Consider the following 16678-nt stretch of genomic DNA (forward strand, 5'->3'; position numbering starts at 1 on the left):
TGTGCCTTTGGTGTTATATCCGAGAAACTATTGGCAAAATCAAGGTGACAAAGATTTATCCCTAGATTTTCTTATATGAGTTTTATACTTTTAGCTCTTTGATACATTTGAGTTAATCTTTATAGATGGTGTGAGGTAAGGAGTCATCTTCATTATTTTACATGTTCATTTTCATTAAGTCCCAACTCCATTTGTTGAAGACACTTTTTAACTTTTGAGAAACTGCCCAGCTGTTTCACCATCTAACATTCCATTTAGCAGTTTCAAACAGTTTCCCTTGCTTACATTCTTACCAGTATTTGATATTGTCAGTCTTTTAAACTTTAGTCTTTCTGCAGGGGTAGCATATCTTATTGTTTTTAACTTGCATTATTTTAACTTCCATTTTCCAGGCTCAGGTGATCCTCACACCTCAGCTAGCTGGGACTACAGGTTTGCATCACCACACCTGGCTAATTTTTGTATTTTATAAGAGATGGGGTTTCATCATGTTGCGCAGGCTGGTCTCCAACTTCTGGGCTCAGGCAGGCTACCTGCCTCGCCCTCCCAAAGTGCAGGAGTGAGCCATGTATAAACACCGAGATTTAACAGTTTTACGGCTTCAGCAAGAACTTTCTTGAGGCTGGGTGCGGTGGCTCACGCCTGTAATCCTAGCACTTTGGGAGGCTGAGGAGGGCAGAGGATGGATTGCCTGAGCTCAGAAGTTCAAGACCAGCTTGGGCAACATGGTGAAACCCTATCTGTACTAAAATACAAAAAATTAGCTGGGCGTGGTGGTACACATCTGTAGTCCCTGCTACTCAGGAGGCTGAGGCGGGCGATCGCTTGAACCCGGGAGGCGGTGGTTGCAGTAAGCTGAGATCACACCACTGCACTCCAGCCTGGGTGACAGAGTGAGACTCTGTCTTTGTTTTAAAAAAGAAGAGAGGGGCCGGGAGCGGTGGCTCAAGCCTGTAATCCCAGCACTTTGGGAGGTCAAGACGGGTGGATCACGAGGTCAGGAGATCGAGACCATCCTGGCTAACACGGTGAAACCCCGTCTCTACTAAAAAAATACAAAAAACTAGCTGGGCGAGGTGGCGGGCGCCTGTAGTCCCAGCTACTCGGGAGGCTGAGGCAGGAGAATGGTGTGAACCCGGGAGGCGGAGCTTGCAGTGAGCTGAGATCCGGCCACTGCACTCCAGCCTGGGTGACAGAGTGAGACTCTGTCTTTGTTTTAAAAAAGAAGAGAGGGGCCGGGCTTGGTGGCTCACGCCTGTAATTCCAGCACTTTGGGAGGCTGACACAGGTGGATCACCTGAGGTCAAGAGATCGAGACCAGCCTGGCCAACATAGTGAAACTCCACCTCTACTAAAAATATAAAAATTACCCAGGTGTGGTGGCACACACCTGTCATCCCAGCTACTCGGGAGGCTGAGGCAGGAGAATTACTTGAACCCGGGAGGTGGAGGTTGCTGTGAGCCAAGATCGTGCCATTGCACTCCAGCCTGGGTGACTCCATCTCAAAAAAAAAAAAAGAATACAATGACTATTGGGTTTCAGTGCCTTGATTTGTCTTAAGGTGCCAGTTACTATATACACCGTTGATCTTGCATAGCTAGCACAAATGTTAACACAAGTTGTTCCAGAATGGACTGAAAGACAATCAATCAATCAGTCAACCAATAGATTCACCACTTGTGTTTGTTACCATGCATTCACAGTAACAAAAATCTTTGATAATTAGTTGGTGCTGGTATCAAATAAATACATGCAGGCAAAATACCAAGTCCGGCCACATTAATAAGGCACAGAAGTACAATTCTCTACATACTAGATAATACTTATTTTTTTATGTTTGCAGATAAATATTTCATTCAGTGGATTTTACTTAGCATTGGAAAGTGGGAGCGCGTGTTTCTTTTATTGACTTTTTATCTAGCAGACTTTCAGCACTATCTACTATGCAAAGATCTATCTCTCTGATATTGTTTACCCCTTTTCAACCAATGCAGTATAACTTACTCTTTAAGATTCTTCAGAGGATTTTTCATTTTTAGTTTGAAAAACTGTAACCATTTTTTGCTTTTAAAGAACTCATTATGTATATATTTAAAATACTAAATTCCTTTTTAAAAAACTCTGAATGATTCTCAAATGACAGTATACTAAATTGTCACCATTTAAATATGTCTCATCTATTTAAGTATGTTTTATTACGTAAGATGTAATAAGACAACCTTATGCGGCCAAAAGGAAGATATCTTTATCATGCTTTCATTTCTTATTTACAATTGCATCTAGAGTCTCTGGAATAGATTTACTGCATTGTGAGTCAGAGAATCCTGATATGTCAGTTTCTTATTTTTCAGCAGTGCAGCAATAGATTGAAATCACAGCTCTTCTAACCTCCCTGTTTTTATCTAATGATTCATTATTAAGTATTAAAAAGTTACTTTTTTTATTATTATTATTTTTTGAGACGGAGTCTTTGCTCTGTCGCCCAGGCTGGAGTGCAGTGGCATGATCTCGGCTCACTGCCAGCTCCGCCTCCTGGGTTCACACCATTCTCCTGCCTCAGCCTCCCGAGTAGCTGGGACTGCAGGCACCCGCCACCACGCCCAGCTAATTTTTGGTATTTTTTAGTAGAGACGGGGTTTCACTGTGTTAGCCAGGATGGTCTTGATCTCTTGACCTTGTGATCCACCCGCCTCGGCCTTCCAAAGTGTTGGGATTACAGGCATGAGCCACCGTGCCTGGCCACAAATTTTATTTTAAAATATTACTAAATTCTGAAATAACTTTTATGTAAAACTTAAAATTTAGAAATAAATGTATTTTAAATAAATATATTATTGCAAAGCAAAACCAGAAGAGTACTCTTCCTGTGTTTTCACATATGTGTATATATACAGTCATGTGCCACATAATGATGTTTAGGTCAGCATGGACCACCTTATGGTCTCATAAGGTTATAATACCATATTTTTACTGTACTTTTTTTTGTGTTTAGGTACATGAGTACTTAACATTTTGTTATAATTCCCTACAGTATTCAGTACAGTAGCATGCTGAGCGGGTGGGTTGCCTAGGAGCAATAGGTGTGTGGTAGATAATATCATCTTGGTTTGTGTAAGTACACGGTATGATTGTACAATGATGGAATCGCTAAAGATGCTTTTCTCAAAACATATTCCAGTTGTTATGTGATGCATTACTTTATATAGAAAAATTTTGAAATTGCAAAATAATAATTTACTAAATCATAATGAAGTTACAGAGATTATAGCAGGTATAACTAGACAATTAGTAAGAGCACAGTAGAAGTGCCCCACACAAGGTTGGGCACTGTGGCTTAAGCCTTTAATCCTGGGATTGGAAGGCTGTGGTGAAAGGATCGCTTGAGCCCAGGCTTTCGAGACTAACCTGGGCAAATAATGAGACCTCGTCTTTTCAAAAAATTTAAAAAAACAAATTAGTTGAGTGTGGTGCTACACACCTGTAGTCCCAGCTACTTCAGAGGCTGAGGTGGGAGGATCACTTGATCCCACAAGACAAAGGCTGCAGTGAGGTGAGATTGTGCCACTGCACTGTAGCCTGAGTGACAGAGCAAGACCCTGTCTTTAATAAAAAGCAGGGAAAAGGGGGCCAGGCGCAGTGGCTCATACCTGTGATCCCAGCACTTTGGGAGGCCAAGGTGGGTGGATCACTTGATCTCAGGAGTTCCAGACCAGCCTGGGCAACATAGCAAAACCCCGTCTCTACAAAAAAATTTTGTTTTTTGCTGGGCACGGTAGCTCACGCCTGTAATCACAGCACTTTGGCTCATACCTGTGATCCCAGCACTTTGGGAGGCCGAGGCGGGCGGATCACGAGGTCAGGATATCAAGACCATCCTGGCTAACATGGTGAAACCCTGTCTCTACTAAAAATACAAAACATTAGCCGGGCGTGGTGGTGGGCACCTGTAGTCCTAGCTACTCGGGAGGCTGAGGCTGGAGAATGGCATGAACCCAGGAGGCGTAGCTGACAGTGAGCTGAGATTGCACCACCGTACTCCATCCTGGATGACAGAGCGAGACTCCATCTCAAAAAAAAAAAAAAAATTGTTTTTAATTAGTTGGACTTGGTGGTGTGTGCCTGTAGTCTCAGCTACTTGGGAGGCTGAGGTAGAAGAATGACTTGAGCCTGGGAGGTTGGGGCTGCAGTTAGCTAAGATTGAGCCATTGCACTCCAGCCTTGGTGACAGGGCAAGACCCTGTCTTTTAAAAAAAAAAAAAAAAAAAAGTACTTGCCAGGCGCGGTGGCTCATGCCTGTAATCCCACCACTTTGAGAGGCCACGATGGGCACATCACCTGAGGTCGGGAGTTCGAGACCAGCCTGACCAACATGGAGAAACCCTGTTTCTACTAAAAATACAAAAAATTAGCTGGGCGTGGTGACACATGCCTGTAATCCCAGCTACTTGGGAGGCTGAGGCAGGAGAATGGCTTGAACCAGGGAGGCGGAGGTTGCAGTGAGCCGAGATTGTGCCATTGCACTCCAGCCTGGGCAACAAGAGCGAAACTTAATCTAAGAAAAAAAAAGTACTTGGCCGGGCGCGGTGGCTCAAGCCTGTAATCCCAGCACTCTGGGAGGCCGAGGCGGGCGGATCACGAGGTCAGGAGATCGAGACCATCCTGGCTAACATGGTGAAACCCCGTCTCTACTAAAAAAAAATACAAAAAACTAGCCGGGCGAGGTGGCGGGCGCCTGTAGTCCCAGCTATTCGGGAGGCTGAGGCAGGAGAATGGCGTAAACCCGGGAGGCGGAGCTTGCAGTGAGCTGAGATCCGGCCACTGCACTCCAGCCCGGGCGACAGAGCGAGACTCCGTCTCAAAAAAAAAAAAAAAGAAAGAAAGAAAAAAAAAGTACTTAACACAAAGATCTTTTTATATGTATTCACATATTTTCCATTATAGTGTTCACTCCTTAATGCATTTAGGATTTTATCTGGTACTGTTTATCGGATACCTGCAGAACTTCATTTAGTATGTATCTCTCACCAATTTTCTTAGTTTTATATCTACATTTTTTGAGCACATACTCATTACATGCTATCCTTTATTCAAATTTGTCTTAGTTCTACAGGTTCTCCATCCGTTTGATGTGCTTAATGTTTATGCTTAGTCTTAGCTTCATTGTCTGAAGCTTATTTTTGTAGTGAATTCCTTGGAAAAGATTAATGGGGTTGAGTGCAGTGGCTGATGCCTGTAATCCCAGCACTTTTGGGAGGCTGAGGCTGGCAGATCACATGAGGTCAGGAGTTCGAGACCAGCCTGGCCAATATGGTGAAACCCCGTCTCTACTGAAAAAAAGAATACAAAAATTTCCCCGGCGTGGTGGCAGGCACCTGTAATCCCAGCTACTCTGGAGGCTGAGGCAGGAAAATCTCTTGAACCCGGGAGGTGGAGGTTGCAGTGAGCTGAGATTGTGCCGCTGCACTTCAGCCTGGGTGAGAAGAGCAAAACTCTGTCTGAGAAGACAAAGACTCATGGGAACCATATTCTGAGCTTTTGCATGTTGATAACAGTGCCCTATCTGCTTGAAAATCAGTTTTGCTGGATATAAAATCCTTAACTCACATTTTTTCTTGGTTACATCAAATGTTATTCTATTTTCTTTCAACATGAAAAGCGTTTCTGTCAAATGTTTTATAATATAATTTTTCTTCTTTTTTAAAGTTGTTAAATTTAGAATATCTCTTAGATTGAGCTGGGCGTGGTGGCTCAGGCCTGTAATCTCAGAACTTTGGGAGGCCAAGGCAGGCAGATCACTTCAGGTCAGGAGTTCAAGACCAGCCTGACCAACACGGCGAAACTCCGTCTCTACTAATAATACAAAAATTAGCTGGGTATGGTGGCAGGCACGTGTAATCCCAGCTACTTGGGAGGCTGAGGCAGGAGAATTGCTTGAACCCAGGAGGCCGAGCCACTGACTGCACTCCAGCCTAAGTGGCAGAGTGAGACTCTGTCTCAAAAAGAAATAAAAAATAATAAAACGTGTCTTGAACTGACATGCCACTCCTGGCTTTTACACTTTCTTCATTTCTTTTTATGTCTGTCTTCATTTCTTTAAAAAAAAAAAAAAAAAAAAAAAAAAAAAAGGCAGTTTTCTCCCTTGCCTTGTGTGGGGGCCAACAGCTATAGTCCTGGCTACTCAGGAGGCTGAGGTGGGAGGATTGCTTGAACCTGGGAATTTGAGACCAGTTTGGGCAACTTAATGAGACCGTGGCTCTCAAAAAAACAAAATGTTACCCTCTTTCTTTTAAAGGTATAATCTTTGTTTACTCTCTCGGGCCCCTTGTAGTGTAGTCTTTATTTCCAAAATGATTTATAAAAATTTTTGAATTGTTTTATTCTGTCTCTTAGTTTCTGAGTTTTTCTTCCTCTGCTGTATGTCTCATATTTTCTTTCCTTTTTTTTTTTTTTTTTTTTTTTGAGACAGAATCTTGCCCTGTTACCCAGGTTGGAGTGCAGTGGCATGATCATGGCTCACTGCAGTCTCAAACTCCTGTGCTCAAGTGATCCTCTTGCCTCAGCCTTTTGAGTTGCTGGGACTATAGGCACATGCCACCACGATTGGCTGATTTTTAAATTTTTGTGTAGAAATGGGATCTTGCTATGTTGCCCAAGCTGATCTCAAACTCCTGGCCTCAAGTGATCCTCCTGCCTCAACCTCCCACAGTGCTAGAATTACAGGCGTGAGCCTCCACACCGGCCTCATGTTTTCTTAATGTATTTTATCTGATTTTGAAATAGAAGATTATCATTTTTTTCTTTTCCCTGTGCATGTTTTTCTGACATGTGTTCTTTATAGAGGTATTATTCTGCTCCATGTATGTTTAATTATAATAGTTTTGTGTGGGATTTGATATCTGCACTTTCTTGCTCATTTTTATGTGAAATTAGTTTTTCTGAATTTTCAGAAAGTTGTGTAGTTCAGGGTATCTTTTTGAACAAATTTTGTTTTTATGTAGTTTTTAAAATATTAGTGATGTTTTTTGAGTTTTGTCTTGTGTTTCTACCACGTGTTTATTTGGGATTTCTCTTTCTTTTCTCTCTTCTGTGCCTGCCCTCCTCACATTTGATTCCACTCCCAGTACTTCCCCCTGAGTATGGAAACTTGTTCTAGAAGGGGGCCATAGTTGGTCAGTTTCAAGAGTTCATAGGAGCAGACTGTTCCTGTCATTTCAACTCTAGCCATAGACCCGTTATGCTATTGGATTGGACAGCAGCTCCCCAACTCCCCTCCCCCTTATTTAATTTGCTATTCTCAAAGTGGTCCGCTGTGGTTTCCAGTGACTACCTACGTGTTAGGTATTTGGGGCTTCTGTTCTCAGGTGTGCCACCTCACTTGTTGCTTAGTTCTGTTTTCCTTTGCACTGGTGTATACGGACATTTAGTTATTGTGCTTGTTGGTTTGTCTTCATCTGCTTGCGTTTTTGAGTTTATGGGGGATACCTTGTCTTCTGGTTTTGTTGTAAATGTTGCTTATGGGTTTTTCTTGCCTCTTCAGTTCTCTGTATTTACATGGAGATTCATATATTTAAGAACACCACCTTCCCACGATTTTCCCCTTAATTACCTATCTTAGAGACAACTTCGAAAAATACAAATTTTGCACTGAGGTGGAAGGATAGCTTGAGGCTAGGAGTTTGAGACCAGCCTGGTTAACATAGCGAGACCCTATCTCTACAAAAAATAAAAACATTAACAGGGCATGTTGGTATGTGTCTGTATTCCTAGCTGCTTCAGAGGCTGAGGCAGGAAGAATGCTTGAGCCTAGGAGTTTGAGGCTGTAGTGAGCCATGATTGTGCTACTACACTTCAGCATGGGCGACAGAAAGATACCCTGCCTCCTTGAAAAGAAAAAAAAAAAGAAAAATGCAGATTTTAGAGAAGACATTGTAGGATTATTGTATTTAGTGAAACAACTTATATAGTATTGTAGAAACTGTCTTTCCTAGTTCCTTTTCTTCTTCTAAAAAATCCTACCCAAGCCTGTAATCCCAGCACTATGGGAGGCCGAGATGGGCGGATCACGAGGTCAGGAGATCGAGACCATCCTGGCGAACACCGTGAAACCCGGTCTCTACTAAAAAATACAAAAAACTAGCCGGGCGAGGTGGCGGGCGCCTGTAGTCCCAGCTACTCGGGAGGCTGAGGCAGGAGAATGGCGTAAACCTGGGAGGCGGAGCTTGCAGTGAGCTGAGATCCGGCCACTGCACTCCAGCCTGGGCTACAGAGCGAGACTCCGTCTGAAAAAAAAAAAAAAAAATCCTACCATGTTCAAAGTATACCCAAATTTTACAGTTGAATGTTCACAAAAGACTAGGATTGGGTGACAAATTGTCTTTCAGAATTGGATCATCATGCTGGGCACCATGGCTCATGCCTGTAATCCCAACAGTTTGGGAGGCTGAGGCAGGAGGATTGCTTGGCGCTGGGAGTTCAAGACCAGTCTGGACAACATAGCAAGACCCTGTCTCTACTGGGGGTAGCGGGGGGGAAAGGATTGGATCATCAGGCATTTCAATGAATTATTCTGAAGAGTAGGATTTTACTGTCAGTGACTGAAGAATTTTAGTCTTGACCTTAATAAGCTTCCTCTTCCATTTTAGACATGTAACCTGAAGTATTTGAATGTGTTCTCAAGTGACCGCATTATAGTCTGTTCTGCAACAATATGTGGTGCCCCTACAATACTATTTAGCCTACTCACTATTGGTAAAGAGGGGTGTAGTATCAATAACATGGTGCGGAGGTATTGGTTTGTAGATGATTTCCCTCTAAACCAGACAACAAACTGAATAATTAGAGTTGAACTTGATATTCTCTTCATCAGGAAAGTAAAAAGCCTCCAGTTCAGCTGCTACATAGGCACAAGTCCTTTCACCTGTTTTTTTATTTTTATTTTTATTTTTTGAGATGGAGTTTTGCTCTTGTTGCCCAGACTGAAGTGCAGTAGCATTATCTCGGTTCACCACAAACTCCACCTCCCGGGTTCAAGTGATTCTCCTGCCTCAGCCTCCCAAGTGGCTGGGATTACAGGCATGCGCCACCATGCCTGGCTCATTTTGTATTTTTAGTAGAGACAGGATTTCTCTATGTTGGTCAGGTTGGTCTCGAACTCCCAACCTCAGGTGATCCGCCCGCCTCGGCCTCCCAAAGTGCTGGGATTACAGGCTTCAACCACAGCGCCTGGCCTATTTTTATTTTTAATTAAAAGTGATAATCTGCAGCAGACATTCCCTCTCCAGAGAGGTGCACCCTGGTCTAGCAGGGACTCTTCACATGTGGCCGTTTGCATTTCCTTTTGTGCCCAACTTAACAGCAGCCCTCTAGCTTAAACTTCACTTCTCCCATAAGCCCCGGTTTCTACTTCATTGTTTCTGGTACCCTTTATTATCCCCTGAAGTAGCATTCCAGCCCTCTTAGCTGCCTTACTTGGGTAGGGATGTCCAAGTTTTCTCTCGTGGTCCCAATCGTTGTTTTAGAGACAGAGTCTCTCTCTGTTGCCCAGGCTGGCGTGCAGTGGTGCAATCATAGCTCCCTGCAGCCTTGAACTCCTGGGCTCCCACCTAAGTCTCCCAAGTAGCTGAGATTACAGGCGTGTGTCACCAAGCCCAGCTCCAATCATTGTTTTTGTTAGTGCTATGGTTACAAAGTTCCAGGGGCATAAACTAATCTGCCCCAACATACCTCTCTCCCCTTCTGGACCCATTTTTTCCATAAGCTTTGTTTCTTTTATTGTTGCAGAATGCAAGGTTTTCGGGAATGTATGTATGTATTTTATAGCAGCTGTACTAGGAAATTTCACGGGGAGACTAGGACTTAATGTAGTTGAAACTTTGCTGTATTATTTCTGTTCTTGGAAGACTTTATAAAGAGAGCTCCTGTATTTTTTGATAGTGAAGATTCCATGTTTGTGATAGGAGGCTTCCCGATCCTCATTTTAAAATATAGGAGAACAGTACATGGTCAGAATTTGAAGGATTTTATTGTGGATCACTGAGGCAGTACTGTATGCTATTGTAATTTTCACCATTTACAATGCGAAGTTTTGTTTCAGAAATAATACAGCAATGTTCAACTTTTAGAAAATGTTTATTAGTGTATTTTATTAGTTGCTGTAGGGTAAAAACATTAAATACAAAAAAGTAGAGATAAGAATGTTGATTATATTTACCAATTATATATAATATATACATTTGAAGATCTAATCCTTACCAAAAGATTTCAGGTAGTCTCATTAAAACAGCAAGGAATTATGTAGGGCAGTATTATAGTAATATTAGAAAGTCACTCATGTGGCCAGGTGCTGTGACTCATGCCTGTAATCCCAGCACTTTGGGAGGCTGAGGCAGGCGAATCACGAGGTCAGGAGTTCGAGGCCAGCCTGACCAATATGGTGAAGCCCTGTCTCTACTAAAAATACAAAAATTAGCTGGGTGTGGTGGTGCACACCTGTAATCCCAGCTACTCAGGAGGCTGAGGCAGAAGAATGGCTTGAACCCGGGAGGGAGACGGAGGTTGCAGTGAGGCGAGATCGTGCCACTACACTCCAGCCTGGGCGACAGAGTCAGACTCTGTCTCAAAAAAGAAAAAAGAAAAAAAAAATCACTCATGTATATGACTATGACTCTAGAAAAAATTTACAAATGAGGCCGGGCACGGTAGCTCACGCCTGTAATCCTAACACTTAGGGAGGCTGAGGCGGGTGGATCACCTGAGGTTAAGAGTTCAAGACCAGACTTGCCAACATGGTGAAACCTCGTCTCTACTAAAAATACAAAAATTAGCTGGGCATGGTGGCAGGCGCCTGTAATCCCAGCTACTTGGGAGGCTGAGGCAGGAGAATCACCTGAACTCAGGAGGTTGAGGTTGCAGTGAGCCAAGATCATGCCACTGCACTCCAGCCTGGGCAACAGAGGAAAAACTCTGTCTCAAAAAAAAAAAAACAAAAAACAAAATTTTCAAATTAGAAAACATATATATATATAAAAAAATAGAGAAACATAAATCATCCTAATGGCTGAAAGTGTGCTATTTTAGTCCATTAATACTGCAAGAATAGTATAAACTGGTCATGTGGACTTGCCCCATATAAGGCAGCAAATAGCTTTGTTAAGGGATAGACTCTATGCTATTTATTCTGACAATTAAATAATTGAGGTAGGCAGTGGGGGTGTGGCAGTGCCAGGCCCCACCTTTATCCCCACCCCCTATTTTTGGCAATATGTGACTTGCCAGCACATTCAGTGGGGCTATCTCTCCTACCCTGAGTCGCTTAAGGAAATGATCTGTATTCTTTAGGACAGTTCTAAAAATGAGGGGAAGCATTTGAAGATTCAGAGCACACTGAATACTTCAATATTTTGATAGCATGGAAAACTTAATGGACCTTGGGGAAGGGATCTGAATTGTGGGGATGCTGTAATTATATTGGTATATTGTAATTGCATTCATACTTTTACAACCCTGTCAAAATTTTTCTGTGTTTTCTACTACTGTTTGGTATTACTTATAATTGCATTTTGTTTTTCCTGGATATGAAAAGCAGAGGAAAGTATATTATACCATATTTTTTCATTTTAATATTGTAACCTATAAGGCAGAATGACTGTGCTTAGTGTGTTTTTTTTCTCTTATATCTTAAGGAAGAGAGAGAAAATCCTTCAAAACGGAGTAGAATTGAACGTGATATAGATAACAATTTGATCACGTCAACACCAAGAGCAGGAGAAAAACCTAACAAACAGATATCTCGAGTAAGACGGAAAAGTCAAGTAAATGGAGGTTTGTTAATATTTAGATACTGTTTTATTTAGGTGTAAGCAGAGATCTCACCTGACACATTTCTTACCTATTTTTAAAAATCTACTTTGTGGCCGAGTGCAGTGGCTCATGCCTGTAATCCTCACATTTTGGGAGGCCGAGGTCGGCGGATCATTTGAGGCCAGGAATTTGAGACCAGCCTGGCCAACATGGCGAAACCCTGTCTCTATTAAAATCACACACAAAAAATTAGCCAGGCGTGGTGGCGCATGCCTGTAATCTCAGCTACTCAGGTGGCTGAAGGTTGAGAATCACTGGAACCTGGGAGGCGGAGGTTGCAGTAAGCCGAGATTGTGCCACTGCACTCCAGCCTGGGTGACAGAGTGAGACTCTGTCTCAAAACAAAACAAAACTACTTTGAGTAATTTTTGCCTTAACTTTGTAATCTTTGTATTATTAGTAACATGAAGTGAAATTAAAATGTGCTAATTTGAATCTTACTTTGAATTAAAGTAAGTAAAGGTAGAGTAACTATATACCTTTGTGCTGTTTAGCATAAAAATGTATGTGGGTCAATATTTTGGACATCTAATAAACTCATTTCTTAAAGCAATAATAATTGTGACTTAATTTAATTGAAATACGTACCAAATTTCTTCCTAGATTATTCTACTTAAAAGCTCAGAGGGGACTTGTATCACTTAGTCTCAACTAGGGGTGATTTTTTTCCTCCAAGGGACATTTGTCAATATCTAGAGACCTTTTTGGTTGTCACAACATGTGGAGGGGTGGCTACTAGGGTCTAGCAGGTGGATGTCAGAGATGTTAAACATCCTACAATACGCAGGACAGCTCTTCAAAACAAAGAATTATCAGACTGAAATGACAATAGTGCCACTGTTGATAAACTCTGTCAATACCTTGTTGTATAGCAGAGAAACTCCTCAAAGTCAAAAAGAAGGAGAAAAACATTAAGGAAAAGCAGAGACAGCTATACAGAATAACACTTCAGAGCAGCAGTCCCCAACCTCTTGGCACCAAGGACCAGTGTTGTGGAAGACAGTTTTTCCACTGACAGTGATGAGAATGGTTTCAGGATAAACTGTTCCATCTCAGATCATCAGACATTAGATTCTCATAAGGATCGCACAACCTAGATCCCTTGCATGTGCAGTTCACAATAGGGTTCATGTTCCTAAAAGGATCTAATGCAGCAGCTTATCTGCAGATAAGGTAGTAGAGGCAGAGCTCAGGCGTTAATGCTTGTGCACCTCCTAATAGGCTGCGGACTGGTACCAGCAAGTATGGGGTTAGGGACCCCTGCTTTAGAGTATGGAGTACTGTTTTAACCAATGCTATCTTAAACACAGCTGTAATTTCTCCCCTTGTCTCTGCCCAGTGCAATAATATATCTTTATTGTTAGAAAAAACAAACCAGGAGGGAGAAAAAGACTGAGACAAGACAAGGGGGACAAAATAGAGAAAGAAACAAGTTAGAAGAACCAAAGCAAAGAAGGAAATAAGTGTTGTAGACATCAAAAGTTGTGGAAAGTCAGAGGATGATTAATTAGAACAGTTGATTGATTTTACTTTTATATTTTTAAAAGATCTGTGGAACATTTTCATTTACAGGAAACTTAAAATTATTCTCCCTAGCCACTCTGAGATGGTGCCTCAGTATCCATAAGTAATTTTTGACACTGCTATATATAGCCTTCTGCTTCAGTAGAGTTATGTTGCCTCTATTCATTTAGCTGTCATTCATTAGATAGAAACAGATGTGAGGGAAGGTTTTATGAATTAGAACTATCCCAGAATGCAAACAAAAATAAAAGTATTTGTGTTTTAGATGGTGGGAGCTAGTTTGCTTGCTTACAAAGAATTTTCTTCATTTTGTGTTATACTGTGTTGATTTGAAGCCTTTCAGTCTATAGGTGTAAATCTATTTTGAAAAAACTCAGTAAATGTTAGCATTATAAACACATTGATACATAAAGAGCATTTGACTTACAAGTAATTTACCTCAGTGTTTCTTTAATAAGCTCTCCTGAACATTAATTAGCTTTTGTGAAGTATTTTGAGGGAAAAAGTTATTTCTGTAATGAATGATTTATAACACATTTCTGAAAGTCAGTGTTTTCTAGATCATGACTCTTTTCTTATTTCTTTTTTAGAAGCTGGTAGTTATGAAATGACAAATCAACATGTAAAACAAAATGGAAAATTAGAAGATAATCCTTCCTCTGGCAGTCCTCCAAGGACTACTTTGTTGGGGACCATATTTTCACCTGTCTTCAACTTTTTTTCACCAGCAAATAAAAATGGTAAGTATAAATCGTTAACTGTGATTTGGGTGTTTTTTAAAAATGCATAGTTTTTTTGTTTTTTTGAGACGAAGTCTCGCTTTGTTGCCCAAGCCGGGGTGCAGTGACGTGATCTCCGCTCACTGCAACCTCCGCCTCCCAGGTTCAAGCGATACTTCTTCCTCAGCCTTACAAGTAGCTGGGACTGTAGGTGCCTGCCACCACGCCCAGCTAATTTTTTTTTGTATTTTTGGTAGAGACGGGGTTTCACCATGTTGACCAGGCTGGTCTCAAACTCCTGACCTTCAGGTGATCTCCCCACCTCAGACTCCCAAAGTGCTGGGATTACAGATGAGAGCCATCGTGCCCAGCAAAAAAATACATAGTTTTTAAAAAGCTCTTTTTGATTTTATTAGCGTATTTTGTCAACGTCTCATGTTTGTTTTCCACCTCATTAATAATATACAGCTCCTTGGGAGCTGGGTGTGGTTTCTGATGCCTATAATCTGAACTCTTTGGGAGGCTGAGACAGGAGAATTGCTCAAGGGCAGGAGTTTGAGACTAGCCTGGGCAACATAGTGAGACCCTGTCTCTACAAAAAAATGTAAAAATTATTCGGGCATGTTAATGCATGCCTGTAGTCCTAGCTACTCCAGAGACTGAGGTGGGAGGAATGCTTCAACCCAGCAGTTTGAACCCAGGAGTTTGAGGCTACAGTGAGCTATGATTGCAACACTGCACTCATGCTTGGACAGCTGAGTGGGACCCTGTCTCTTAAAAAAGTAAAAGACTGGATTGGCCTTGTCTTCTGGGTTGTGAGGGTAGTGGCTCACAAAAGGCTTGAAAGAAAAGCTGAATCTGGAAAAGTGGCAAAAGGCATTCCAGGTAGAAGGAGCAGCATGAGTAGAGGCCTTGCAGCAGAAAACAGCACAGTGTGTTTGAGAGCTGTTTGTAGTCTGTAATTAATGGAGCACTGGATTTGAGAAGGGATACAGTAAGAGAGCTATGAGGAAGTCATATTACAGAGCTAACATATAAGATGATGAACTTTATTCAAGTGTGGGATAATTGAAAGTTGTTGGGTTTTTTTCCCCCAAAGTGAAAGCAAGTTTATTAAGAAAGTAAAGGAATAGGCCAGGCACGGTGGCTCACACCTGTAATCCCAGCACTTTGGGAGGCCAAGGCAGACAGATCATGAGGTCAGGAGTTTAAGACCAGCCTGACCAACATGGTGAAACCCGTCTCTACTAAAGAAAAATACAAAACTTAGCTGGGTGTGGTGGCATGCGCCTGTCATACCAGCTGCTCTAGGCAGGAGAATCCCTTGAACCCGGGAGGTGGAGGTTGCAGTGAGCTGAGATCGCGCCAGTGCACTCCAGCCTGGGTGACAGAGCAAAACACTGTCTCAAAAAAAAAAAAAAAAGAAAAAGAAAGAAAAGGAATAAAGAATGGCTACTCCATAGGCAGAGCAGCCTTTTAAATTGGTGAATAATATGATCAGATCTATGTTTTATAAAGATCACTTGGGCAATAGTGTGTACGCTAGATTCTGAAGAGGCCATAGGCAGGTAGAACAATTAGTAGACTTGTAGTCGTTCCTGTGAGACTTGATGAGACCTTACTTGTATTAGAGAAGACAGGAAGGATCAGAGAATAGAAAATGGACACATTTGTGATGCAGATTGGAAGTGAAAGAGAATAGAGATGAAGATGACACAAGAGTAGAAGATTCAAGGAAAATAAAGTTCCTGGGAGATAGATAATTGAATGTTATTTGGGCCATGCTGAGTTTGAAATGCCATGAAATAGTTAAATAAAAATATTCAGGCCGGGCGCGGTGGCTCAACACCTGTAATCCAAGCACTTTGGGAGGCCAAGGCGGGCGGATCACTGAGGTCAGGAGTTCAAGACCAGCCTGACCAACATGGAGAAACCCTGTCTCTACTAAAAATACAAAAAAAATTAACCGGGCATGGTGGCACTTGCCCAGCTATAATCCAAGCTACTGGAGAAGCTGAGGCAGGATAATTGCTTGAACCCGGGAGGCCGAGGTTGCAGTAAGCTGAGATCGCACCATTGCACTCCAGCCTGGGCAACAAGAGTGAAACTCCATCTCAAAAAAAAAAAAAAAAAAAAAAACCAGTAGTAATATTTTCCCCCTCATGCTGAAGTAAAGAATCTCTGAAGGTGTGTACATCTCTGAAGGTCTGTACAGAAATAGATGTCTGGGGAAGAAGGAGTTGAAGTTTGATAGAGTTTTTTCTTGGAAGGAAGAGATGGTGTCATTAATGAGATAGTTCTAGTGGAAGGGACTTGGGAAGAATAGTGAAGGTTTACAGTGATATTTTCTTTCTCTCTCTCTCCCCCCAACCCCGCCCCCTTCCCTCTCTCCCCACCTCTCTCCCCCACCCCTCTCTTTCCCCCCTTCCCCTTCTCTCTCTCTGCCTCCCTCCCCCACCACCACCTCTCCCTATCTCTGTGTCTCTGTTTTATTTGGATTATGACCAGTCTTTGTAATTGTATTTTTTGTTCCATAGCTTGGGACTAGGGTCTGAGAAGTCTGTTGGTTACATTG

At 42.1% G+C, this 16678-nt stretch overlaps 1 protein-coding gene across 16 annotated transcripts in view; it reads left to right on the forward strand.

The window, feature by feature from the left end:
* Positions 1–16678, forward strand: part of CTDSPL2 (CTD small phosphatase like 2) — a 110569-nt gene that overhangs the window by 53361 nt on the left and 40530 nt on the right. For all 16 annotated transcript variants that reach the window (XR_012414922.1, XR_012414918.1, XR_012414921.1 and 13 more), the window contains 2 exons: positions 11683–11821; positions 13975–14124. Coding sequence is in view for 4 of the 16 variants with exons in the window: in XM_005559393.4 (XP_005559450.1) it covers positions 11683–11821; positions 13975–14124 (289 nt within the window). In the remaining 12 variants the exon portion in view is untranslated. The remainder of the gene's footprint in view (positions 1–11682; positions 11822–13974; positions 14125–16678) is intronic.

The sequence above is a fragment of the Macaca fascicularis genome, chromosome 7 (assembly GCF_037993035.2).
Source record: "Macaca fascicularis isolate 582-1 chromosome 7, T2T-MFA8v1.1".
Taxonomy (NCBI): Eukaryota; Metazoa; Chordata; class Mammalia; order Primates; family Cercopithecidae; genus Macaca; species Macaca fascicularis.